General features: G+C 51.0%; 3 protein-coding genes across 5 annotated transcripts; all 3 read left to right on the forward strand.

Moving 5' to 3' along the window:
* The first annotated feature begins 1,493 nt into the window (after nt 1–1,493).
* On the forward strand, nt 1,494–7,074 carry SNAI3 (snail family transcriptional repressor 3). 3 transcript variants are annotated; one of them, XM_034426614.2, is made up of 3 exons: nt 1,494–1,659; nt 4,426–5,049; nt 5,917–7,074. In XM_034426614.2, the coding sequence occupies exons 1-3, from the start codon at nt 1,545–1,547 to the stop codon at nt 6,099–6,101; spliced, it is 924 nt and encodes a 307-aa protein (XP_034282505.2). In that variant the 5' UTR covers nt 1,494–1,544; the 3' UTR covers nt 6,102–7,074. The 3 variants fall into 3 exon arrangements, with proteins under 3 accessions (XP_034282505.2, XP_034282504.1, XP_087733188.1); XM_034426613.2 differs by lacking the exon at nt 1,494–1,659 and adding an exon at nt 2,068–2,312 and having other exon boundaries at nt 5,917–6,247; XM_087877062.1 differs by lacking the exon at nt 1,494–1,659 and adding an exon at nt 2,870–2,949 and having other exon boundaries at nt 5,917–6,247.
* Nucleotides 7,075–10,462: 3,388 nt separating this feature from the next.
* Nucleotides 10,463–17,687, forward strand: MVD (mevalonate diphosphate decarboxylase). The gene is made up of 10 exons (XM_034426612.3): nt 10,463–10,714; nt 11,552–11,622; nt 12,032–12,146; nt 12,617–12,769; nt 13,250–13,449; nt 13,613–13,687; nt 14,452–14,670; nt 15,383–15,498; nt 16,236–16,344; nt 17,376–17,687. Exons 1-10 carry the CDS (start codon nt 10,633–10,635, stop codon nt 17,454–17,456), a joined length of 1,221 nt encoding a protein of 406 aa, XP_034282503.2. The 5' UTR covers nt 10,463–10,632; the 3' UTR covers nt 17,457–17,687.
* A 478-nt stretch (nt 17,688–18,165) lies between these two features.
* On the forward strand, nt 18,166–25,702 carry CYBA (cytochrome b-245 alpha chain). Its single transcript, XM_034426617.3, has 6 exons — nt 18,166–18,717; nt 20,663–20,732; nt 22,006–22,080; nt 22,757–22,840; nt 23,435–23,516; nt 24,521–25,702. Exons 1-6 carry the CDS (start codon nt 18,660–18,662, stop codon nt 24,701–24,703), a joined length of 552 nt encoding a protein of 183 aa, XP_034282508.1. The 5' UTR covers nt 18,166–18,659; the 3' UTR covers nt 24,704–25,702.
* The last annotated feature ends 194 nt before the right edge of the window (nt 25,703–25,896 follow it).

A 25,896-nucleotide genomic window follows, 5' to 3' on the forward strand; every position in this document is an offset into this window, starting at 1 on the left:
GGTTCCTTTGGAGGCTGCATTCCTCAGACAGCTCAGCCTTATGTGGCCTCCTGCAATTCAAGGCCGTCTGTGCATTTGAACAGACAGCATCCCTCCCTACCAAGTGCCACTTAACATTCTCGGCTCAGTAGAAGGGCAGGCAGTGAGCTCATGCAAGTGCCCTCCAACACAGGGAGGAGGGAGAGGAAAAGGAGGCCGTCCTTCCTGCCCTACTTTGTGTCCCCTTGTAGGTCAGGGACCCTCTTCAGCTCCTCCAGCTGTGCTCCTTTGGGAGAAGCCTTCCCCCGCACCAAGAGTAGCTTTGCTGGAGATGGCAGCATTTCTGGCTCACCCAAACCCACCCAGAGGCCCACCTGTGGGACAAAGCCCCAACCTCATGAGCTCCACCTACAGCTCTTGGGCCCCCCAACTATACATGGGTAGTGTAGTAGGTATCAAATTCCTATCCTGCCCAAAAGCTGCCACGTCTTGCAAGACTGCAAGCTCTCTGGAGCAGAAGGCTCTGAGGAAAAGCTGGCAGGGATGCCCCTCTGCCCTGCCTGCAACGCTTCCTCTGCCCAAAAGGGAGGTCTCGTAAACAGCTGCCTGGAAAGCTCTTAGTGGTTGCAAGGGAGTAAGCGGCAACAGAAGGCTGGCTGAGCCTTGTGATGCAGGAGGAGTGCTCTTCCTCTCTTCCTAAAAATAGAACCTCCGATAGGTATTTGGAACTAGAAGGAAAAAATCCTTTTCTTCCCCCCTTTTGAGCAAGCAGGGGAAGAAAAAGGCCCAGGGCTGGGCTGTTTCTCCAAGAAGAAGAGGAATTTGGTGGCCAGGTGAGGGAGCTGGTGGGATGGGCTCCTGCTGCAAACCCCACCCTGCCCTTCTCGGATCTCAGCCGTGGCAACTTCGAGCCACCCACCCTACCCTGCTTCCAATGCCAGTCCAAGGAGTTCTGAATCTCTGGAAGTTGATGGAGCAGATTGCAAGTTTTTTTTTTTTTTTTTTTTAGGAAAAAGTTTTGTTTGCAGGATATGAAGGTGGAAGGTTAGCCCAGATTCAAGGGCCCTCAGCCCCCAGAGTTTACGGCAGTCCTGGCGTCCAGTGTGTTCCCTTAGTTGATACAAATCAGTGCCAAAGATGGGAGGCCGACTCCAGTTTTTCAGGCGCCCGTCCCTCCTGAGCGCTGGATGCTGTGTGGGCTGCTTGGAACGTATCCCCCAAACCCTCGGGGCTTCTCTCCATGCAGCAGCCGTGCAAAACTTCGCCTCTTCGGTCCTCGCTCTGTCTGGGATGCTGCAGAAGTCTCTGCCCGACGCCCACCCCCTCCCCTCCTGCGCCTCCCTCCCTTTGCGCAAAAGTGGGGGGGGGTGTTAGGAGCCACGAGGGGTCCGGCTCTCTCCGCCCAAAGGCCGGGACCCGAGACCGGCCTGGCCCTGCTGGGGAGGGGCTCTCCCCCAGCCCGGCCTTTGCACCTGCCGGGGAAGGGGCGGCGCGGCGGAGGCCCCGGACGGCCCTCGGGCGGCGGTTGGCTGGCGGTGGGACCATGCTAATGAGGCCGCGGCTTTATGCCACCTGCCCGGCCGGCAGACCCACCGCCCGCCATGCCGCGCTCCTTCCTGGTCAAGAAGCCCCGCAGCAGCCGCGTCCCCAACTACGGCCAGCTGGAGACCAGCCGCCACGGTGAGCGCCGACGGGGCCCCCGACGCTCCGCAGCCCCAGGGGGCCCCTGTTGCTCGCCCCGCAGAAGAGCCCGTGGGGAGGGGGCTCTTCCTTCTGGCCAAGCGAGGCTCCCCCCAGCCCTTCGGGCACCTGCGGCGCTTCTGCTGCCGCGTCGGAGGGTTCCCGTCCCGGGGCTCTGCCGGCTGCGCGCTCGGGGCGGGGAGGCTTCCCCGGAGTTGTTCCCGGCGCCGCAGCTCCTCCCAGGCGGGAGTTTCTCGGAGGAGAAGCGAGCGCAGGTGGAAGGTCTCCGTGAGAGGACCGGCGGGGGCGGGCGAGAGGGATGCTGCGGCGAAGGAGGGAAGCCGCCGGCATCTGCCCGAACTCGGCTTCCAAGCAGCGGATCCAAAGGTCCCAATTACGTTCGGGGAACTTCACCAACCGAGGCTGTTTCCCCTCTTAAACCAAAAGGGAGACAAATTAAGTCGGTAAAGGAAGAAGGTTCGGGGCCCTAACCTGGCTTGAACGGGGTGGCAATTCTTCCACATCTAGCTCATCTCTGCACATGCTCAGAGGCAGCCTCCAAAATAACAGCGCCTGCCTTGTTTCCCAGCCCACCGGGCCAGGACGGCTGATGCAGGCTGTGGCACCTGAGGAGGTTTTGGGAGTCTTTCTAGGTTTGTTCCGTTGCAATTGTCGTTGGGGGGCTTAAACTCTCGTTCCAGCCCCACTCAGACGCCAATCGCTAGAATGACCTTTTTCTGCTTTTCTGTTGGATTTAGGCATGCAATGCACCTTATTTGTATTCTTAATTCTACCTGTGTGTGTGTATTAAAATTGGTGTCTGCCTGCAAAGAAACAAAATTGTTTTCCTGTTGTAAATTTCTGCTGACTCAAAGATACCAGTATGGAGTGCTGTTTTAACTCGGCAGCAGAGGAATTTTGGAAGACTCAATGAAGCAGAACAGAAAAATCAGGCATTTTTTAAAATGTGGCGCACAGTTAGGGGATTCTTGATTGACAAAGAGTTGGCAGTTTCCGAGGAGAAGGAGGGCGAGGTGCTCTGAGGTTACTAGTGGTTTAGTCGAAGAAAGGCTAGGTTTGATCTCTGCTTGTTGGGCTACATGCATGGAAGATGGCTTGAGCTCCTGTGGGCTGCCCATCGGAAGGGCTGGCCAGCCATCCTGTAACCCAGGTTTCTGCAACCTGCATGCGGCTCTTTGGGCCCTCTGCTGTGGCTCTCTGTTGGATGATCCCACCACTGGCTGGCCCCACCTCTCACCCTCCCAGTCACTCCTCACCTGGCCTGAGAAGGTAAGGGCGACGGCAGGGGATGGAGAAGCGGCCGGGGCAGAGACAGAGAGATACAGAGATGGGGGTAGAGAGAGGGAGGGGGAGGGAGGGTGGGAGAAAGAGATGTCAAAAGGATTTTGTGGTTCCGGTTGTTTTTTAACAATCGGTTCTCTGCCCTAATGACCAGCTGGGTAGGCGTGGCTAGGGGGGTCATGTGACTGGTGAAAGTGAGTGATGTCGAGTTGGCCACACCCACCAAAGTTTTGTGGCTCCTGGTGTTTTCTTTTCTGTGGGAAAACGGGTCCAAATGGCTCTTTGAGTGTTTAAGGTTGCAGACCCCTGCTGTAACCCCTACATTGGTGAAGACCCACCCCACCCACATGGCCTCTGCCCCCTCAGTGTTTTTGAATGTAAATGTTTCCAAGAGGGCAGGTTGGGTGGCATTTGCCCTTTTTCAAACCCTGGAAAAGAATGCAAATTCATCTGGAATGTAGATTATTTTCCAATGTAGCAGAGAGGGGGTGTGGTGGGGTGGCCTGGAGATATTTAAAATATTCCAAGTGCTTTCTCTTTGGTGTTTGATTTATAACAGTCACAAGAGGGACTTGAGAATATTCTTCCAAGCAATACCACCCTGGCACATCCAAGCAATGCTTAAGCTGGGGGTGGCCTCGGTGCACATTTTGGATCTTGGCTTTTTTTAAAAAAGGCAACTCTTTGACCTTCATGCCAACATGTTTCACATGGTGAATTTATTACTCTGTTTTTTCACCTGCCTGCAAAGATGTTCATCTGAAGAAGCCACGAAGAGAGGCGTCTGTTCCAAGGGGAGAGCCCTGGAAATGGGTTTTCAGAGTAAAAGCACCACCCTTGGCTAAGGCTGTGGGGACTGCAGCCTTTGTCTTCCCTTCTTAGGAACAAAGCCATGTGTGCAGGACAGGCGGCGATAAATTAAGCTAGGAAACGGCTTGCTTAGAATAAAAGAAGCAGAAACATTTTTCCTAGGAGTAAAGTTTAAGGTGCTTAACAAAGGTCTCCTAACTCATGCTCAGCACCCCGGGCAGATGTTAGGATGGGCAGCAGTTGACCTTGGCTAAGGCTTAAGCAGGATGAGACCTGACTGGGAACTGGTACTTAGAAGGAGAGCTATATTCTGTCTGGGGACATTACACTGCTTTCAGACGCTGCTGAGAAAGCCAGATGGACGTGCCTCTGAAATCGCAGGAGCCAAATTTACTCCACATTTGCAGGCTGAGCAAGTTTCCATTTGCAAGTTTTTGTGCAGAAGGTTAAGGAAAAGTGTCTGGAGGGGTCTAGAAGGGAAGTTCCAAAGGTGCTTTTTCAAGAGGCAACTTACCAGAAAGTCCAGTTGCCTCTAGAAAAAGCACCTTTGGGACAACCAGGACCTGGATGCCCTAAGAATCTCCATAGGCATCTAGAAGGGAAGGCAGGAATGCCACTTTGGTCAACTTTCTTTTGTGTTGTTTCCATCCGCAGAATGCAACAGGCCAAGTCACACCTGGATGACATGTTCCTTTTCTATCCAGGAGGCTACACCCTGCCCATCCACACCCCGTGAGGCCAGCCCTCTGAGGAGCCACAGCTTTGCTCCTGCAAGCCTCTCCCCCACTCTTCTGCAGAGCCAGGAGGCCAAAGAGCAGCTCGCCTTGAACCCCCAAAGTGGGGAGAGGGCTGGAGGCAGCCGGGGCTCAGCCACCCCTCTTCGGGATAACCCCAACAACCTCAATCTCCCGCCAGCCTTCGGCCTGCTCCCCTGGAGGACATGCCCTGGTCTAGGTCGCCTGGTGGAGGCAGAAGGACAGCAGCTGCCAGACGAGCCTGGTGTGAGGACTGACTCCCTGGAGAGGTTCACATGCCTAGATTGCCACAAGCCCTATAGCACTTTTTCCGGCCTGGCCCGGCACCGGCAGCAGCACTGCAAGCCGCAAGCTGCAGCAACAACCAGGTTCTTCAGCTGCAAATACTGCAACAAGGGGTACACCAGCCTGGGGGCCCTCAAGATGCACATCCGGACTCACACACTACCTTGTGTGTGCAAGATTTGTAGCAAAGCCTTTTCCCGGCCTTGGTTGCTACAGGGCCACATCCGGACACACACAGGTGAGGGGGAAATATCACAGGAAACAAGGGGAGAGGGCCTTGCACGCTGCTGCAATGCAACCCAGCCTGGAGTGCAAACATGCGTACAGAAGGTTGTATATGCAGCACAGTTGTCTTCTAGGGACCCAGGACGTCATCAAGGGTGGTTCTCTTTGCTGGGTTACAGCAGTCCGGCAGAGCAGAGGCAGCTTTGGTGCACCCAAGTTCATCCAGAGATTTTTATAATGGGTCCCTGGCCGATTCTGCTTCTCCTGTTCAATCTCTGAGTGTGGATCCTTTGCCCTTCCCTGCAGGGCAGTGGGCGTCTACTCAGAAAATCACCAGTTCTGCTAAATATGCATGAACCATGTTTAAATCCTGGTTTTAAAAAGAAATTCTAAACTTGATATGTAGTGAGAGTGAATATCTGGGTTATGCTTTTACCTTTGTTGTTGTTGTTGTTGTTTAAATTGAATAGTCCTTGTGACCAAAATAGCTATATCACAATCACTGGCTAAATTACAGATTTCTAGATAAGGCACAAATGTCTGGCTTCTCTTATCAGCAAGGATTTTTTATTGTGCAGCCCTGTTTTATGGAGTGTTCCCCCGTTTTCAGCATAGGGTATGTAACATACCTGTAATTAGGTATGTGGGCCTCTTTTTGTAGTACAACCTTTCCGGTCTTTGTAGCATTCAGCGCATCTACAAGTAGTTCTCAACTTACAACTGTAATGGACCCTGCCCATCACAGCTGTAGGTCATAAAACAGGTCACCATTTTTTGTGGTGCTCATTAAATGAACTTAAGGTTTTCTTTGGGCCAGTTGGCACCCAGTCCCTGTCCCTGTGTGCCCCAACTGGGCTCACCTGTCTGCCTTCCTTCCCAGGTGAAAAGCCCTATTCCTGCTCCCACTGCAACCGAGCATTTGCCGACCGCTCCAACCTCCGTGCCCACCTGCAGACACACTCGGAGATCAAGAGGTACCAGTGCTGCGCCTGCTTAAAGACCTTCTCCCGGATGTCACTGCTTTTGCGGCACAAGGAGGCCGCCTCCTGTGCCATAGCCACCTGAGGCTGGCAGAGAGAACATGGCTGTTCCTCAGCAGGAGAGGCTTTGGATGAGCGAAGACCTGCAATCTGGAGGCTGGTTGCATCCTGCAGCAGGAATCGGTTATCTGACTGTGCGTACCTTCACTCCAAATAAAGCAGTAAAAGGAATTGTGTCCTCAGATGATTTTAAATTCCTTCCGTGAATTGCTCTCCTGTAAATCTACCCAAACAGCATGTCTTGGTGCGACGGCATCTTCTGGGATCCAGGATGGTTTAATCACTTGAGCACCAGAGATGGTGTTCTCCAGTTGGCTTCCTCTTTGGCCCCATGCTGGAGAGGTGCTCAGAAACACCAAAGCATTGTCTGCTTCCGTCTGCTAGTCTTGACATTAAACGCTGCTCATCTCCCACTTCTGGCCTGAGTTGTTACGGCTTTTCTGGATGCTGATAAATCTCCCCCATCCTTTGCTGGAGTGGATGGGAGGTCTACATGGAATGACAAGATAGGGGCTTCTGATTCTCCAGCAATCCTTCCCTCTTTGCCCCTTTTTCTTAGTTAAGCTAAGAAAAAGGAGACTGGATGAGCTTTAACACCAAATCTCAGGAACACTTTGAAATAGATCTGTTAACATGTTGAATTGGGGTTTTAATTGAATGCAAAAGTGTGGCTAGCAGAGTAGGAAGTTTGGAGCAGTTAGATCTAGGAAGATCTAGGACTCTAGGTTGACTAAACTACATGTAGATATTTGCTGGTCTTCTTAGATGAAGTTTGTTTTTTCCGCCCTGAATTTCTTGGAAGGATCTGGTTGTATGGAGTATTTCTTTTATTCATTTCTGCCTGCCACTGTCTGCCTGCAGGCATATATGCCCTGCTTCCCAGAGCATCCAAATTTCAACTGGCTGATTATTTTTGGATATGTGCTGTGATCTTTCTGCCTCTAGCACATACCTGTGTAACCCACGGAGCAAAAATAAAATTAAGCAGGTGACATTTGGCAGCTTGTCTTCCCTCCTTTCATTTTCTTCTGGACTCCACGCTTGGTGTCAGTTCTTAAGTTCCTGGAAGGAATTTGCGTTCAGACGTGTCCCAGCGTGTGATTTCTCTGGTACAGGAGTGAAGGGCACAACACAGATCCCCAGAGCCTCCCCCTCCAAGGTGATCCCCAGATTATCATTTTTAATGTGACAAGAGGGACACATTTCTAAAAAAGATCTTACCAGCAATATTGAATGATAAATGAAAGGTCATGTTAATCAAGTTTTTTGATGGTACCCTCAATTGACTATTTCAAAGCCAAATGGGCCCCAAAATTCTGCCTGGCTGCTTTTCCTCATGGAATAGCTTGTCAGTGCAATCAGCTTTTTTCACCCACCCATTTCCCCCATTTTTTGCCCAGGAGAACATCTGGAGCGTTTCCATGCTTCTCTTGCTATCAAAGGACCTACCAAGGTGGGGGATATTTGTACAACTTGTAGGCAGCAGTGAGGTCAGCCTGGCAGAGCGGGGAAGCAACAGGTATATTTATAGCCTTCCCCGTGGTCAGAGAGCATAAATAGGACTCTGAGATGCCTAAAGCAAGCTGCATTGTAAACTCCGCACTATTTTGAGCTGCAAAACTTCTAAAAACAGCTCTTCCACCTGTCGTGAGGAGGGCCAGAGCAGGAAAGTATGTTGCTGCTTCTAAAATAAGCCAAATGTTTTTCCCTCGTACTTGCAGCAGATGGAAAGTGCTGGTAAATATAGCAGCAGGGCAAAGGTGGGGACTTGAGACCCCCACCTGCCGATATGCCAGCGGAGAAGGGAATGTGAGGATCAGATGAATGAGTCCGTTTTTCCATTCTGCTTAGGCGGCCTAAAGCAGGAATCACAGAAGGCACCATCTGCGCTCTTGTTTTCCTTCCTTCTTGGTCCACGAAAGCTGGCTAGGAAGAAAACTGGCTCACTCCCTCTTCTCAGATCAAGCAGTCACAGTCAAAAAAGCTTGTTTGTTTGCATTTGGAGTGATTTCTGCTCAGCTCTCTTTTCAAAGTCTGTGTGCCTTACTGGGGCAAAGGCAGCTACGGTTGTAGAAAGTCCTGGGTTCAAATTTTAACTCTGCCCAGCCACTAGGATTCATCTACTTAAATAGAGAATGTTTCATAGCTTAGGGTTGAAATGAGGCGGGCTGGGTGCTCTGAGAACTTGGTTTTCTTGCATACTCAAACTAGCAGCTTCATTCACATACTGTATTGTAATGTGAAGTTTATTAAATCGTTGGGTGGTTTTGTTTTGATCAGGTTTGGTCTGATGTATAAATTCAGTCTTTTTGGTTGGATCGCACACCATCAAATCATTGTCAACTCTTAGTGAACACGCAGATTTTCTGCATGATGGTTTTTCCCCAGTCTGGTTCTTTAGGTCTTCCAACACTCCTTTATAGTACAAATGGTAGCAAATAAGGGAAGTATGCTGTACAAACCAACTGTTGATTGATGAAAATATAGATACAATCCCATTTCCATTCACAATTATAAGATCAAATAACATAAGATTGCTTTCTTATTTTATCCTTTAATTTATTGAATTTCTATAGCCGCCCAACTCAAAGCAAGTGACTCTTGCTTGGGTTCTGGTGTAAATGGATGCTCTTGGCCACATTAATATAGAACTTTGGAGATTATTCTTCTCTAAAATCTTCCTGCTATTCCCTGGTTGAAGGTGAAATGGAGGATCTGCTCTCCGGGACAAGATAACAAGGGCAGGCCCCGATATTATCCGGGAGTGGGGAACATGTCCCCATCTAAGGAAAGTGCAATGACCTTAATTTACGGAGTCTGAGTTAGGACCAAGGTACACGGAGCGTAGCTTTGAAACGGGCGAGGAGGAGGGTTGGCTTAAGTTATGGGTGCCGAGATCTTTCCAGCTCAAGTTTCTTCTTCCCATGACGAATGGAAAAGCAGCCCTCCCCCTTAAATGCCAGCCCCCAGAAATAGCCTTGACCGCCTCCGGCTGAGGAAGTCGCCGCGGCCCCGGGGGCCAAGCAAGGCAGAAATAGGCCGCCTCTTTCTATCTAGAGACGTGGAACCGAGCCTTGTCCCGCCTGGGTGCCGCTCGCGCTGGGGATGCCGAGCAGGTGGAGTCCCCCCCCACACACGCGAGGTCCTTGTTTTTCAACAGGTGGCCCCGCAGGTTGGTGCCTCGCCTGTGTGAGGGGCAGGGCTGGATTTAGATGAAAAGAGGCCCTAGGCTATTCCACTTAGGCCCTTTCACCTATAGTGAAAGTGTAATTTTAATTTTGCTAACAATTTGAATGTAGGCCCCTCTTGATCTTGAGGCCCTAGGTTGAAGCCTAGTTAGCCTATAGGAAAATCCGGCCCTGGTGGGGGGGAACGGAGCCCCGTGGAGGGAAGCGCTCGGCCGCCTGGGCTTCTGAGTTGCCCACTGGCCCACGCGGGAAAGGCTGCCCAGGCTGCCCTCGGGAAGAGCCCCGCGGAAGGCAGGCAGGCAGGCAGGGAGGCTCCAAAACGCCCAACGCCTCTGGGGAGTCTCGGCCACCCAGGCCAGGCTTGTCCCGGGGGGCTTTTTCCCCGAAAGGCCTCCGGATTTCTTGGGACGTTTGGCTCCCAACCCAGGAAGCTGCAGGAACCTTTTCTTTATCTTTATCTTTTATTAGATGTGTATAGCGCCCTTCTCCTTTCGGACTCAGGGCGGTGAACAGCCAAAATAAAAACATTTGTACACAAAAGTTAAAACAATTATTAAAGTCATTAAATGAAAAGGGGGGAAAAAGCCCCAGGAAGTCCAGTTGGGGGAAAAGGCGGAGGGAGGCGGAGGGAGGCTGGAGCGGACTTGGAGGTCCACCGGCTGCCGCCCCGCATCGGAGCTTCCAGCCTCGCACGCAGCCAGCCGTCCCCGGGGCTGGAAAGGGGCAAAGGCGGCTCTCCGCGTCGCCCTGCGAGGCTCCCTCCAGCTGCGCCTCTCCGCCGGCCACATGTTCCCCCCTCCCCCCGCAGCCCCCCAGCCTTGCACGCCCCACCCCCGCCCAGCCTGCAGCGGGGAAGAAGAAGGGAAAAGGGGGGGGGGGGGAAAAAGCCGCGTCCTTGCAAGCGAAGACGCGGCTGCAGAGAAGAGAGCCCTGCCGGGGCGAACGCAACCGAGCATGCGCGCGTGGGGAGGGGGGGCTCTGCCTCTCGTGCGATGGCGCCGGTGCCACGCGGGAAGCCGCCCGAGTGGGAAACCCATCCCGCTTCCAGGGAGCCCCGAAGGTTCCGGCCTGCAAATGAGGCGAGCCGGCGGCCCCATCGTCCGACGCGCTCCGATTGGCTGAGAGCGGCGGCCGGAGGAGGCGGGGAGGCCGCCGATTGGGCGGCGCGGGCCCAGCTGGAGCGGCGCGAGCCAATGGCGGGAGAGGGGCGTATGGCTTCCATCGGCGGAGACACGTGTGGGAGGGAGGAGGGGGAGGGGATGCGGGCTGCGCTCCCAGTAAGGGCGGACTGGGCGGATTGGGCGGACTGGGACGGGAGCGCGAGGGCTGGGCGGTCCTGCTGAGGAGGGGAGCAGCGGCAGCCGCACCATGAGTCCGCCCGTGGCCGGAGAGAAGCGGCCGGCTCTGGTCACCTGCACGGCGCCGGTCAACATCGCGGTGGTCAAGTACTGTGAGTAGCTGAGCCCCCGAAGGAGCCTTTTCCCCCCCCCCAGGGGGGCTGGTGGCGGTTAAGGCGGCCTGGATGGGAGACCACCAGGAGATCCCCAGTCAGAGCTGCAGGTTGGATCAGGAGGTGGAAACGCAGCGGGGGGAGGGGAGATGATATGGGGGGGGGGCTCCAAGAGGCTTTTGCTCTGGGTCCGATGAAGAGCCCTTCCCTGCAGGGAAGAGGGGCGCTGAGAGAATCTCAAGGGCTCAGGAGGAGCAAGGAGTGGGAATGGATGATGGGACAACTTTATTCCCCCCCCCAAATAAAACGAGCCTTCTTGCAGAAGGGGCAATTAGAGGGGGGCAATTCCTCTTACAAACACAGGTGCCAAACAAAAACAGGGAGAAACTGGTGTCCTAAGCTGCAAACTTCTATACTTCCCTAGAAAAGAAACTTAGGTGCCTCTGAGTGCACAGGATGAATTGACTAGAGGGAGATAGATGTGAGCCGGGTTGCAGTTCTCTTCATTTTTATTGAGAAGCAGATCCACTAAGTATTTGTTTGTTGAATGAACCTGTAGACTCTAAAGCAATATGTGGAACATCTGGTTTTCCACGGTAAACTCGCTCTGGCAGCCCGATCAATAGATCAGGAGAAGGAGGAAGATCCTTCACAAATAATAGGCCTGTCTGCAAGCTGTAATTAAAGGCAAGCTTGCTGGCAACCGAGAAAACAGGTTGGAGCAGCTCTGTCAGTCTCCTGATTTATGAGGTTCTCCATCCATGGCAGATTCAATGAGTTGCCCTCCAATGTTCAGTTTGTCCCCAGTTCAAGCTGTGTCCTTCTTTCCTCATCCAGGGGGAAAACGTGACGAAAAGCTGATCCTGCCTATTAATTCATCCCTCAGCGTCACCCTGCACCAAGATCAGGTTGGTCCCAGACTCTCACGAGAGACCCGTTTTGTTTGGGGTGACCGACTTCTGCCTGAAGACCGAGTGTGGTTGAAGGAAGCTCTGTGGCCTTAGGACAACTGAAAACCTCCTTAAAAGCGGCAATTTTAACTGAAAATATGGTTACGGCTGCTTCTGCTCTCGTTCCGTGTTCATTTCTGTGAGCTGCCCACTTGGCTACCCTATTGTTGCGATTGCCACTTTATTTAATGTTTGGAAGCAGGCGACAGATCCCCTCACTAGTGAGCCACTAGAAGAGAGCCAGGGGCTTAAGGGGATAACCCAGTGAGGGTTGATTCATGGAAGTAAGGCCCAGGGGCTTCGTAGGCTTCCTCACAGTTGCTCCAGGCTATAGTTGTGACCCACCGTGGCTTCTGTTCTTTTCCAGCTGAAAACGACCACCACAGCCGCCCTCAGCCGGGACTTCACGGAGGACCGCCTCTGGCTGAACGGGGAGCCGGCCGATATCGAACACCCCCGTCTCCAGTCTTGCCTGCGGGAAAGTAAGCGCAGGGCCGCCCGGCTGGGCTTCTGAATTCATGGCGTTTCTGACTCTTTGTTTTGAAGGACTGAGCACAAGCGAGCAGGGCATGTTTCCTTTCTCAACCCAAGGATGGATGGCCAGGTAGCCTGGAGCTGCCTTGCTATGGATGGCAGAGAGTGATGCTGCGTAACCTGATGCTTTTATTATGAATAATAATAGTTTTTTAAAAAACGCCTCTCTCTCTGTAGTAACAGTAGCAAACTTTATTATGGTATTTGACCAATTCAAGAACTCCACCCTCCATAGAGGAGGGAGAGATCCAGGATAATAGTTGCTGGGTGAGTCACAGCAGAGAGGAAATGTTTAACCATGTTTGTGAGAAATTCCCCAGTCGATTGCAGACTTTAGCACAAACCCAAATCGACTCTGCAGGGCTGTCTGTTTCTGCCTCTTTCCCCCAAGCAACCTCAGCTCCCTTCTCTCCCTCAGTCCGTCGTCTGGCTAGGAAGCGCCGCGGCGAGAGAAGTGGGGGTGACGAGGGGGACCCCCCTCCCCTGAGCTACAAAGTCCACCTAGCCTCGGAGAACAATTTCCCCACTGCGGCGGGCTTGGCCTCTTCTGCTGCTGGCTATGCTTGCCTGGGTAAGTGAAGCTGGTCCCAGTGGGGCCTTTGGGGTCAGACTGGAGGTCTTCGAGATTTCTGGCTTCGTGATTTGCCTCCTTGTGGCTGGGAAGGAGTAGCGGCCACAGACAGAAAGCAGGTGGGGGAGTTTGAGACCAGAAGTGGTGGTTTCGTGGCATCTGGGCTGGGGTTGCCAATTCAAGTGCAGCCAGCCATTCCTGCTTCCAGGAGACCCCCTCTAGCCCCCTCCAAGGTGCTTCCACCAAGCCATCCTTGGGCTCTTCTCCGTACTGCACGGTGTGCTCTGTGGATCACGCCAGCCTGCTGATCCCTTTCTCAAGGACTGCCACGGCCAGTTCTAATCTGGGCTGGACTCCACCTCCCATATGCCACAGCCCGGGAACCTTTTGTTTGGGGAGTTCTGTCCCCTAACCTCCTAAGGGCACGGCCCCGGGGGAAGTTCTGCTGTGGGACTGGCTGCCCTCTCGCTTCCCTTCCAGTCTACACCCTGGCCCGGCTCTATGGCGTGGAGGGGGACCTTTCTGAAATTGCTCGCCAGGGCTCTGGGAGTGCCTGCCGAAGTATGTTCGGGGGCTTCGTGCAGTGGATGATGGGGGACGATGCCGACGGCAAAGACAGCGTGGCCCAACAGGTGGTGCCAGAGACGCACTGGCCGGAGCTGCGGGTCTTGATCCTGGTGGTGAGTCTGGGGTCCCTGCTACGGAAACTGTAGCTGCCTAGTGGTTGGGCTGGCCCAGTTGCTTAGGGAGTTGGAGGAGGCAGCAGGCCCCTTCTGCAGGACCGAGCGGCTGGTGCTTCCTGCATCACCCGCATGGCTCCTCTTCCTCCTTCCTCCACGGCAGGTGAGTGCAGAGAAGAAGGTGGTGGGCAGCACGGCTGGAATGCAGACCAGTGTAAAGACCAGCCTCCTGTTGAAGGTAGGAGACGCAGCTGCCCGGTCACATATCCCCCCCCCTCCGACCCACGTCCCTCTTGGAGCCTTTCCCAGATTGCTGTTTCCCTTCCACCCCATCAGAAGCGGTTTCTCTCTGCTGTTCAGATGAATCCAGAGGGGAAATGAAGGGAAGCCCAAACCTCTGGGCACTTCACGGGTGTCCAGAATCGGACACACCTCAAGTCCACCTCATCCAGTTGCTTTGTTTGGGACAGTTGCAACTGACCAGCTTGAATATACAGGTGGTCCTTGGCTTACAGCCATTTGTGTAGTGACTGTTTAAAGTTACGGCACTGGAAAAAATTGATTTATGACCTGTCCTTATTACCTCGGCTGTGTCTCACTTAACTGCCTGTAGTCTGAATGGTGGTCATAAGTCGAGGACTACCTTTAGAGAAGAAGGTTTGGTCAGCCCTGGAAGAGGACTGAGATGAAGGCTGTCCTTCACTTCCCTGGGCTCCATTTAGAGGGAATCTTGGCGTCTCCCCTTCCAAACTGAGTCCAGGGATGTGCTGATCGCCAGGAGACCCACTGACCCCCGATGCTTCTCCTGAGGTCTCTCCTTCCCCATTACATAGATAATGTTGAGCTCCCTTAAGCCCCCACAGTTGTTTAATTGACAGATGAACCGAGTTGGAAGGGACCTTGTAGGTCATCTAGTCCAACCCCCCACCCAAGCAGGAGACCCTATCCCATTTCTGACAAATGGCAGTCCAGCCTCTTGGAAGCCTTGTTCTCCTCTTCCAGCACCGTGCCGAGGCTGTGGTCCCGGAGCGCATGGCCCAGATGGCCCACCACATCCGGCAGAGGGATTTTGAGGCCTTCGGTCAGCTCACCATGAAGGACAGCAACCAGTTCCACGCCACCTGCTTGGACACCTTCCCGCCCATCTTCTACCTCAACGACACCTCCAAGCAAGTGATAGCCCTGGTCCACCGCTTTAACGCCCACCACGGGGAAACCAAAGTACGTGGGGAGCTGCAGTGCCGGGATGGGGTGAGGGGACCCCTTGGGGCAGGCTGGCGATTCTCGTCTTTGGCCAGCTGGTCAAAGGATCGAATCAAATCGAATCAGATACTTTATTTGGCCAAGTGTGATTGGACACAAAGGAATTTGCCTCCGGTACAGAAGGTCTCAGTGTACATGCAAAACATCAAAAAGTAAAGAAGACAATAATAAGGATAAATAATAATACTATAGCTGTACAGCAGGGATAAATACACATGGACGTTAGACACCACTGTCTAATGTCCATGTGTAATATACATACATAAATACATACATACATACATACATACATACATACATATATGCAAGTTTTGGTGTATTCGGGTCTTTTCCCATGTAAGATTGAGAGAATCTTGGCGACGTTTCGATGAGGTCTCACTCGTCATCTTCAGGCTGGTGTCCTCGGCTTCGTGCTTGTGTGAGGAAAGCAAGCACGAAGCCGAGGACACCAGCCTGAAGATGACGAGTGAGACCTCATCGAAACGTCGCCAAGATTCTCTCAATCTTACACGGGAAAAGACCCGAATATACCAAAACTTGCAAACCTCTATCCATGAAAATCTACGAAAACATATATATATACACACACACACACACACACACACACAGATTGCGGTTGGAGAAAAAAATTATTCCATCTTTTATCTTTTACCCCTGTGCTTGTTGACAGGTGGCCTACACGTTCGATGCCGGTCCCAACGCCGTCCTTTTCCTGCTGGATGAGACCCTGGAGGAATTTGTGGGTGTGGTCCAACGTAGCTTCCCCCCCAAGAGTAATGGAGACCAGTGAGTGAGCCCAGCTTTGCTCCTTGTTTGGGAAGTCAGAGTAAGACCCCCTGCGCCCACTGAAACAGTCCCCAAATTGCTTTTAAAAAGTAACGCAAGTGGTCTTCAATCCCTCCTTTTTTATGCTTTAAACAATTTATTTCTTGATATTTGAAGAGATTCCTTCCTCAGGAGAGCCACCCCAAACGCTCCTGGCAGGAAACTGTTCTATGCAAAAAATATGAATTCTGTGGTACTAGTGCAATATATATACTTTGTTAATCCCATAGCCACTTTTCTGTTAAAACAATAATCTAAGTGACGTGTGCTGAAAAATCATAGGGGAAACTCAAAAGTGGCGACATATTTATTTTTGGTAATTAGGAGTCTCCATAACTACCCAGAGGCAGCAATTGTCAAAGCTTGTTGGAGACTCCCAAAAGGACGGATTCTGTTAGAAAATAGATGTTGAGGTTTTGGCTCCTTTGAAACCATTTGCAAATATCCAAACACTGTTTTCTTTAGGAAAATGTTCTTCAGATTTTGCTGCGTGGGTTTTGGCTCCTTCCGCCCCATCTCTTTTTTCTGTAATCATTTATTTATTATTAGATTGATATGTTGCCCATCTCACTGTCCGACTTGCAATAACACTAATAATAATAATAAAAACCATTAACAGGAATTAATGTTTCCCTTACGGAGGTCGGGATGGCCACAAATTTTAACCCAAGGATTTTCCCTTCATCCTCTCCTCTTAGGTTTCTTAAAGGTCTCCCCGTGAAGGCAGTGAGTCCCTCGGAGGAGCTGCTGGCGGAGGTGGTTCGGGATCCTATCCCAGGAGCCATCCAGTACCTGCTGATCACCAAGGTAGGGGCCTGGCCTGGTAGCTGCCACGGGGCATCAAACACGAGGGCACCCTCCTTGCCAAGTGTTGGGGGGGAAAAGCAGGCGGACAGGGGGCTCTGTCCATCCGAATACTGACTTCCTTTCCCAGTCTTACAGATTCTCATTTCGTTGGATCTTTATTGAACCTTGGGATGAAGTTTGAGGGGTCCTTGTGTTCTCTGAACTTGGCTGTTTTCTTGCAGACGTTTCATTACCGAACTAGATAAAATCATCAGTGCTGCTATGAGTGGAGTTTGCTATCAATACTCCTTGCAGCACGGATAATGCTACCTAGTTTGGGTCAGGGTAAGTCTGGCAGAAAACCACCAAGCTCAGAGAGCACCAGGGACCCCTCATTTCAATCCAGAGCTACAAATATTCTCTTTAATTGGGCTGAAGTGTCTCTGGAGGCCTCATTCAGTGATGCTTAACTTCCTTCTGGGCAAGAAAGACGAGAGAAGCCAGTTTCCCTCCAAATGCTGGTGCTAAGTTTTCATCCAGAGCAACATTCCTGCCCCTTTTTGTGCTTATTGGTTCTGCAAGGAAAAACAAATATTTGCCCACACTTAAAACACTTGGAGCCCATAGGCTGAAGTGGGGCAGAGGTATGGGGTTAGGCTCCTGTTTTGTTTCTTTAAAAATTAATTCCAGGTGTGTTAAACCCCCCCCCCATTGTCCATGTGGGTCACTCTGCTGTCTGACCACCGCAGCATTTGGGAGATGTTATTTTTTAGCCTAATGATCAGCCCCCTGCCTCCCCTCCCCCCAGATCTGACCATTTAAATACAGGTGGATATTAAAAAAAGGAAAGCTTATAGAAAGTGTTTGGGTATTCCTTTGGAATGCTTTTTACACTGCTTCGGTCACTGTTCAGGTAGATAACAGTTGTTAAATATTATCAATATATCAAGTGATAAAAGGCAACTGACAGTTATAGCATTGTTTCCCCTGTCGTTTTATGTTCCCTGCTGGTTGTGTCCCTTCTTCCCCTTTTGTTTTTTCTCTTGCTTCAGCCCGGCCCAGGACCATCAGTGGTGGACGATGGGAGCTGCCATCTCCTGGGAGAAGACGGGATGCCTCGAAGCAGCAGCTGAGCCAAGACCAACTCCTCTCCCCACAGCCAGCCCGTTGGAGGGGGGAGGTTTGGGCCGATAGTCGCCTTTGGGATAATTTTTGAGGGTCTTTTCCTGTCCTCCGCACCTGTTTCATACTCTGCTCTTTGATTCGGTGCCTCGAGACTTGTGGCCCATAATTATTTATATAAATTAATAATCTTCAATTTCTTTCATATGGTTTTATTATTAAAGACAGGTTTCTAAAATAAATGAGATCTTCTGCGTGGCTCTCTTGTCTCAGCTGTGGGCGTCACAGTTTGGGGGTTCTCTGCCCATTCTTTCTCCTTTTATGTTCAGACTTTGGAAATACATGCCGTCTCCCACCCACCCAAAGTAAAACTGCTTGAGGGTGTTAACCATTTTTGAACAGATGTTGCATAAAGTTAACCTGCAACACAAATGTTATCAGAGAAAAGAGAGATGGAGAAGTTGTAGGATTTAGAAAAAGAAACCGTTGCTCGAACTCTTCAGAAAGCAACTCTGAAATGTTCCTTCGTTCTCTCCCTGCCCAAATCCACCTGCAAAGCCCACCCAGAAGGGAGAGGGGAGGCCCAAGGGATCTGCTGGAAGACCCATCTGGGGAAAGGCAGCTGGCATTGGAAGGGAGGGAAGGCTGGCATGGCAGGAGGGCACCCTAACTAAAGCGCCCCACCTTGGCAACTTGAAGACCTGTGGACTTCAGCTCCCAGAATTCCCCAGCCAGCACGTGTAGGTTGGAGACCCCTGCCCTAAAGGACCCAGACCGGATTCATGGGGATGTAGAAGAGGAGTGGGAGTGGAAAGAGGGACGCCTCCCTCGTCTCCCTGCAGGCCTTGGGCTCCCGATCCCATGATCCCCGGCCATCAGCCACAGGCAGATGGGATTTGGAGTGGCTAGAGCCCAATCCCGGCCCTTGCGCAACCTCCAGTCTTCGGGGCTCCCCGGGAACGAAGCCTCGTTGCTGCAGCTGCTGCTGCTTTCCGCGCAAGGACTGAAGGAAGGGGCGCTTCCCCTGCAGCCGCCTCTTCGTCCAGCTCCTCCCGCGGAGACTCCGGGCTCGGGACCCTCCGGGCGGGGCGCGGAAAGTCCCCGGGGCGTTGCTGGCTGGGCCGCCAGAGGAGGAGCAGGAAGGACGTAGCCCGCCCTGCCTGCCCGCCTGCTTGCCCGGCTGCCGGCTGAGTTGCGGCGGCGGCGGCGGCGCGATGGGGCGCATCGAGTGGGCCATGTGGGCGAACGAGCAGGCGCTGGCCTCGGGCCTCAGTGAGTCTCGCGGGGGGGGCGCAGCTTTTCTCTTCCTTTGGCTACAGTCTCTAAATTTGGCTACAGAGTTTCCAGAAGTTTTCTCTTCCTCCCCCCCCCAAACCTCCGCTTTCCCGTGGGGTAAATGTTGGGGGGGGGGATTTAGAACAGGGACGTGAGTGGAAAGAGGGACCCCCCCCCCGTCTTCCTCCAGGCCTTGGGCTCCGGATCCCATCATCCCTGGCCAGCAGCCCCGCGCAGATGGGATTTGGAGTCGAGGCACCCCTGGATGGCGGCAGGATCGGCCGAAACGAGGGTCCCGGTGGCTTTGCTTAGAGATGCAGCCCGTCCCCCTTTCTGCGGGTGGGGGAGAGGGGAGGGCTCCAGGTGCGGCCACAGTTGTCTTTGGCGCGAGCTTCAGGGCTGCGTGGGCTGTTTGGCCATCGGCTTTGGTGGCCTGCAGAGCCAGGAGAGCGTTCTTGGGGGTCGCCCTGGGCCCCCATTGTAACGGGGGGAGGAAGAAGTCTCTCCCCCCCCCTTGAAGGCTTGGCCCGCCCTGAAGGGAGAAAGGCTTTCGGTTGCAAGAGCCCAGGAGGGAGGAAGTGGAAGCATGAAAATAAGGGGAAGGAAGTTTGGAAGAAGAAACGGGGCCCTTGGCTCCTCTTCTTCTGGGCACTCGCCTCACAAGGGGCGGAAGGAGGGGACCAAGCCCCTTTGGGGGGTGGAAAGGAGGGGCCGAAAACCTTTTTCTGTTTGCTATCCAAAAATCCGGCCCCTGCCCTGCCCTGCAGCCATCATCACAGCCCAGCTTCAGGGCTTAACACCGGAAAGGTGCTGGCTAATTAACAGGCAGGTAACTTGCCCAAGTGAGCCAAGGGGCACGTAGGGGGGATTTACTGCCGCTTTGTTACTGCAGCCGGTGGGATATTCGGTCAGAATCCACCAAATATTCCCCCCAATTTTTTAAGGAGAGATTTCAACATTCCTTGAAATCTTCAGAATCATTCTGCCCTCTGTGGGGCTTGGCCGGTGAACTGGACACCCCCGCTGGCCCAGGCGAGTGGGCAGGAGCTCACGCCAAGCACTGGGCCAGATCTTTGCAGGAGAACAACCTGTGCGTGTCGAACCTCTGCTGGAGGAGGCGGAGGGTGGGGCAGCTTTCACTTCTCCCTTTTGGCTTCTTCCTCCTTCAAAGGGGGGAGCCAAGCAAAGCAGCTGCCTGCATTTCTGTGCCTGCACTGAACTAACAACATGCGAAGGGGGCAGAAAGGACCCCCAGTCCAGCCCAGTCCAGATCCTGATGCTTCCAGGAGTTTGAATCCCCAGGAAGCCCCCCCCCACCCTTCCATGCCTACAACTGAATGTTGCAGCACCCCTCCATCCTTTATCATCATGGGACAGGAGGCACTTGGCCCTTTGGAGGAGGAGGAGGAGGAGGAGGATGGGGGGCTGGAGTCCCACCCATCTTTTGCGACCTTCTGACAAACAAAATCAACAGGGAAGCCAGATTCACTTAGCAACCATGTTACCAACTTAACAACTGCAGTGATTCACTTAACAGCTGGCAAGAAAGGTCGTAAAATGGGGCAAAACTCATATAACCCCTTGGAGAGGGCTGTAAAAGCCCTGTGAAGTGGAATATAAGCCTAAGTGCTATTTCTATAACAACTGCCTGACTTAGCAACAGAAAATTTGGGCTCCTTGTGGTCTTAAGTTAAGCACTACCTGTACACCTGTTTCTTTTGAACTACAAGAAGATTAAAAGCAAAGTTAGTGTATGTGTTAAGCATGTATATCCACAACGTTCCTCTCCAGTTGCCAGCAAAGACCTGCCGTTTCACACGGGCTCAGGAGTTGACACAAGTTCCCAGTTTGCTTAATTTTGGATCCGAAAAGTTCATTGTAGATAGAAATTGTGAACAATCACAAACAAAAAATAATTCTCTCTCTGTCTCTCTCTCTTTAGTTTTAGTGACTGGTGGCATTGTGGCTGTTTCAGGCCAATTCAAAAGGTGGGAGATTGCAGTTTATGCAATGTATCCTTTTGTGAAAATAATTGTATAAATTCTATTCCCCTGCAGCCTGCTAGGATAAATAACACCTGGATTGCCTGTATCTATTTTAAAATTATATCCATATTAAAAGGAGTCTGAATGTTAAGTTCTGCCTTTGTCATGAAAGGCCTTTGGGTCAGTCATTCTCAGCCTAACCCACCTCACAGGTGGTGGTTGTGAGGAAAATAGGATGAGGAAAGTGTGTTGGATATGTTTGCTGCCTGGAGTTAGTTGTAAAAATAATACAGGCAGGATACAAATAAATAAATATTCAACATGTAGAATCAATGATGGATGTGTTCCAAGACAGAAAGTAGAAAAATTAAGGAAGCTGGACAGCTTTGCTTCTGGCAGAGACTGATTGCAAAATTTGGAATGTTTGTGGTTGAAGAATTGGGAAATGTTGTGGCTGTGTGTACGTTGGGAGAGTGAAGGTCAGGTCCTGTTGGCCAAACAGGGTCCAGGAAATTGCATTTCTGTCTGTGGCTGGGATGCTCTTCGGGGTTTTCTGCAAACTTTCAGAGAGGAAGAAGAGCGATAAAGGCAAGGCCCAGCAGGAGCACAGCTAGATCACGAGGAAGGGAGCCCAAGCCAGGCTTTGTGAAAGAATACACAAGAGTCTGAGCATGACAGACAGGGCTGAATTCACCCCATTGTACCCCATCTGGAGCCATTGTGGATTTTTAGACTGGCAAATACAAGCTGGATGATGAGCCTCAGTCTTTGGGAAGGTTTCTGCAAAGGATGACTTCTCTCGGGGTCCAAAAGGCAAATGGAAGGATGCTACTTCCAGGAGATGCTGGTAGAAGGACGGTCTCTTTGGCCCCCAACAAGGAGCAGCAAAAATGAAGTAGGAATCGTGGCAAGATTTAGGCCCCAGGTATCTACCACCCAGCCAGCCCAACCCAGCAAGCCTCTTGGCTGGTCAGAGGCCCCACTTTTCTCCCCTTCCATCTCCTTCCCCCCCACCCCCACCCTAAGAGATGCTCTTAATGCTCTGTCCTTGGATCGGGGGTGAGGGGGTGGGGGAGCAGGCCTTATTTACTTCTTATTTATTTCTTAAATTTGTATGCTGCCCATCTTGCTCGGAAGGGACTTTTCAACTGGTTTCTGCCCCAAATGCCGCCTCCGGCTTAAAATGAACTGCCTGTGGTTGTTTCTTGCAGTCCTGAACTCTTTTCTTTGTCTCTCTTTGCTGTCTTGGAGAAACCTTAAAAAGAATCCTCATTTTTGCCCTTAACCTTTTTGTCTAAAGCGTTGCGGGGGTGTTTGTTTGCTTTTTGGAGTATCCCCGAGGAAAAAGGAAAAAGGGATCTACTCTAGAGAGATGGTGAGTATTGCATTTCTTGACTGTAAGAAGGGCCCTCAATTGCAGACCTGGAGCTGGCAAAGAAGTCAGCCCGCTGAGAAACACAGCTTTCTCTAAACCAAAGATGAAGCTTCTAGTCCTCATGCTGCGAAAAAAGACCTTTATGTTATATCAGGGACAGAAGGATGTGATTATTCTCTACTCCTCTCTGCTGCTTATACTTACAGGGTAAACTATGTAAATGGAGGATGCCCAGATCAATCTGGGTGGTTTTAAAAATACGAGTTGAGGGAATCTACAGGGTGAGATTAGGGTAGCTAGCCCTGTTGCATTTATCAAGACAAGAAGCAAGGAGAGAAGCAACCTAGAAAAGGAGAAACTTCCTAACAGTGAGAACAATTAACCACTTGGCTCCAGAAATTGTGGGTATCCATCACTCGAGGTTTTTAAGAAGATGCTGGACAGCCACTGGTCCGGAATATGGTATAGGGTCTCCTGCTTAAGCAGGGGGTTGGACTAGAAGACCTCCCAGGTCCCTTCCAACTCTGCTACTCTGTTATTATTCTGAATCTGATAAAATGCATGGAAAAGGGTGTGGTTTTTGGAGTATCACAGAACGCTTCTTCCCTTGAAGTGATACTCGGTGACTGATCTGTGCTTTCTTCCTTGGCTGTCTCTTTATTCTGATTTCCTGCAGTGGCCAGAAGTATTTCACAGCGGCTGTGAAGACCTGTGGACCCCTGACGAGGAATTATTATGTCCGGGCTGTTCTCCATGCATGGTAATTTGCATCCCGACCATTTTCAGACTCAGGCACATCCACCAACTCAGGGCAGGAGTTTCAGCTGCAGCCATCCTGCTCAGGGTTTAAGGTTGGGATGTGAAGGAGGGTGAAGATATCCACAGGTAGTCCTCGACTCAGGGCCGGTTGCTTAGCAACAATTTTAAGTTATAACGGACACCCCCCCCCAAGCTATTTATGACCCAGTTTCAAAGTTATGACATCTGCCTCTCCCCACGGTCATGGGATCGCTTTTTAAGCCACGTTTATGGCCATTTGCCATATCTTGTGGTCACATGACTGGGATTTATGACATTCCCCCCCCCCCAGGAAACCAGTGTTAATTTCCAGTTTCTGCAACCCCCACCCCCAATGGCTTCACTTAATGACTGCTGCAAAAAAGGTGGTAAAATCAGGTGCTGGCTGGGTGTCAGTTGGTGCAGCTCCCTTGGGAAGCTGATTTGATAGCCTTGGTCAGTTAAGGTTTTCTGGAGAGCCAAACTCAAACCTTGCCAAATTAAATAGTGGTTCTCATAATCACAGGGGCTGCATTCCTAGCTAACCCTTTTCTCCTTTAAACTTCCATTTTGGCAGTCTAGCCATTCCTGCAGGATATTTGCTGGCCACGATCCTTGGCACCGTTTGCCTGGCCATAGCAAGCGGCATCTACTTACTGGTAAGTGGCCATCAGATTAGTGTGTAATTGTGGTTCCCATAATTAGTTTTCATCTCTCCTCCTTTTGAAAGAGGGTTTTTATAGAGGATTTTGGACAGAGAGAGAGAGATAAAATATAAGAATATATAACTCTGAGAATCACCTGTAGGACACCCATTCTCCCTTTGTAAAAAAAAAAAAAAAAATCTAAAGGACCCCACTCCTTTAATGCTCATTAATAGCCACTTAAGATGTAGTGGGTTGTTCATGAGTTAAGTCAGTTTGTCTATTTAATTTAGCCAAAGTTTAAAGGAGTCCTTCCAGGTGGCAAAGGGACTTTACCTGTGCAAGGTAGGGAAAAGCCTTTGGTGGTCCTCCATCGCCATCTGCTGGCTGGAACGGCTAGGACATTTAAATAAAAATATTTTTTGAAGACAAGGTGGTTGTGAATGTGTTTTTGGTTTTACACAGGTGACAAGAAACGGGTATGTGCCTCTTTGGGTCTAAAATGATATTTGTCAAATTAGTATTTGGTTGGCTGCATTTCCAAACCACCTTGACCCCGGTGAATAAATGATGAAAATCCAAAGTTTAGCTGGGAATTCTGGGAGTTGAAGTCCACAAGCCTTAAAGTGGCCAACTGTAAATATTTACCGTTTCCCCGAAAATAAGACCTCGAGCTTTTGAGCACATGCGCTAAAATAAACCTCCCCCAAAAATAAGCCCTCCCCAAAAATATTTAAACGCAGAGCTGGAAATCAGGTAAGATGGCAAGAGGAGCCCCATCTTGCTCCACACACCCCAAAATAATAATAACTCCCCGAAAATAAGGCCAAGCACTTATTTTGGGGTTCAAACAAATATAAGACAGGGTCTTATTTTTGGGGAAACACGGTATCTCATTTGCATTTCCCCCCCCCACCCCCAATTTCTTTCATATACTTTCTTTTGTTTGGGTATTTCCCAGATGTCGAAAGCCAGCATTTCCTAATTTTCCTTCCTTTCCCTCTGGTTTTATTCTTCAGGCTGCCACACAGGGCGAAGAGTGGCGCCCCATTGAAGCGAAGCCTCAAGAGAGACCCCAAGTAGGAGGCACCATTAAGCACCCCCCCAGCAACCCACCTCCCCGACCCCCTGCAGAAGCCCGGAAGAAGCAAAAGGAGGAAGAGCCAACTGGCCAAGAAAACCCTATTGAAGTGGTTCCTTAGGAGCCTCCCTCATCAGATAGACTGCAGTCGGAGGGAGAGGCTCCACTTCTGCTTGACCAAGGCATGGGAGACACCCTCCAGGATTGAAACTCGGGACAGATCTTTCCCAAGCAGGAGAATATGGCTATACCTGAACTTCTGTGGTCTTTCTCTTGGGTTTCCTCCCTTGCCCCCCTGCTGACTCCCCTCCCCCAGGTATGTTTGAAACAGGCAGGGCTTGCATGCCAATAATTGCCAAGTCATAACTGATGCTGAGTTTAAGCCCGAAGGATGAAAAAAATGGAATTAGTTTTAAGTACACAGACATAAAGTTTTCTGAGGCTGGATTTAAACTTGAAAAGATTTAAAGAAAAGGTGTAAAATTTGAAATGCTGAAATAAAAAGTGATTCCAAAGCTTCCTTTGGAAGCAAAGTTCTTGGCTTCATCTCTCTCCCCCTTAGAAAACATCCTATCTAGGGATAAAGCACCCCCTTCTGTCTCATCCCCTCCAGTCCTCTCTCTCTCCTCTTCTTCCCTCCCTCCCTCCCTCCCTCTCCATCTTATTTTGCCCCCAACTCGGCCCACCAGAGTGCAGGACTTTTGTACCCACCCTTCTCAAGGGTCTTACCAGACACTCCAGGACTTCTACCCTCTTTCCCCAAAGTTTTTGCCCCAAACTCCGCTTCCCCTCAGCTGTTGCTCTTATTCTGTCTTTAAGTCATTCCTGGCGCCTTTTTCTCCATCTCATTTCAGTTCTGATCAAGTCCGGCTTTCCTTCTTTTCAAAGCGAATCAGACAGACCCTGTTTCTACAAATCGTGTATCGAGTTTTAGTCAAATATTCCCAGAAGCAACATTTTTAATTGAATGAATTAATCGTACCACCCCTTCCATGTTTGCTGTATTTTATCTGGACTTACTGTGCTTTATTAAATTCCTCAATTTAACATGTGAAGTCAAATTGCCCCCTTGCTTATTTTAACTAGTTCAATAAACCAGTTTTGAGAATGTTGCAATTTTTATTTTGGCTCGGTGTTTTAAATTTATCTGTTTGCTATAAAATAATAGCTTGCTCCATCCAGCCAGGTTGAAAGTGGCTGAGAAATCATCATGATTGTTATTATCAAAACAACCCCAAAATCGCAACCCCCAACCTTGGTGCCTTTGAGGAAGAGCAGGAATTGAGACCTGCCGCTTCGCTCTGAAATTATCCA

This window comes from Pantherophis guttatus, chromosome 11 (genome assembly GCF_059756535.1).
Source record: "Pantherophis guttatus breed Tessera chromosome 11, ASM5975653v1, whole genome shotgun sequence".
Lineage (NCBI taxonomy): Eukaryota > Metazoa > Chordata > Lepidosauria > Squamata > Colubridae > Pantherophis > Pantherophis guttatus.

What these genes read in the sequence shown, in the direction of transcription:
- SNAI3 (XM_034426614.2), top strand. Translation starts at nt 1,545, where the DNA reads ATGCCACCTGCCCGGCCGGCAGACCCACCGCCCGCCATGCCGCGCTCC. An exon ending in GCTGGAGACCAGCCGCCACG is followed by an intron (nt 1,660 to 4,425) that starts GTGAGCGCCGAC and finishes TTCCATCCGCAG; the next exon opens with AATGCAACAGGCCAAGTCAC. An exon ending in CCACATCCGGACACACACAG is followed by an intron (nt 5,050 to 5,916) that starts GTGAGGGGGAAA and finishes CTTCCTTCCCAG; the next exon opens with GTGAAAAGCCCTATTCCTGC.
- CYBA (XM_034426617.3), top strand. Translation starts at nt 18,660, where the DNA reads ATGGGGCGCATCGAGTGGGCCATGTGGGCGAACGAGCAGGCGCTGGCC. An exon ending in GAGATTGCAGTTTATGCAAT is followed by an intron (nt 20,733 to 22,005) that starts GTATCCTTTTGT and finishes TTTTGTCTAAAG; the next exon opens with CGTTGCGGGGGTGTTTGTTT. An exon ending in CAAGCGGCATCTACTTACTG is followed by an intron (nt 23,517 to 24,520) that starts GTAAGTGGCCAT and finishes TTTATTCTTCAG; the next exon opens with GCTGCCACACAGGGCGAAGA.
- MVD (XM_034426612.3), top strand. Translation starts at nt 10,633, where the DNA reads ATGAGTCCGCCCGTGGCCGGAGAGAAGCGGCCGGCTCTGGTCACCTGC. An exon ending in TGCTGGCTATGCTTGCCTGG is followed by an intron (nt 12,770 to 13,249) that starts GTAAGTGAAGCT and finishes CTTCCCTTCCAG; the next exon opens with TCTACACCCTGGCCCGGCTC. An exon ending in CCCACCACGGGGAAACCAAA is followed by an intron (nt 14,671 to 15,382) that starts GTACGTGGGGAG and finishes GCTTGTTGACAG; the next exon opens with GTGGCCTACACGTTCGATGC.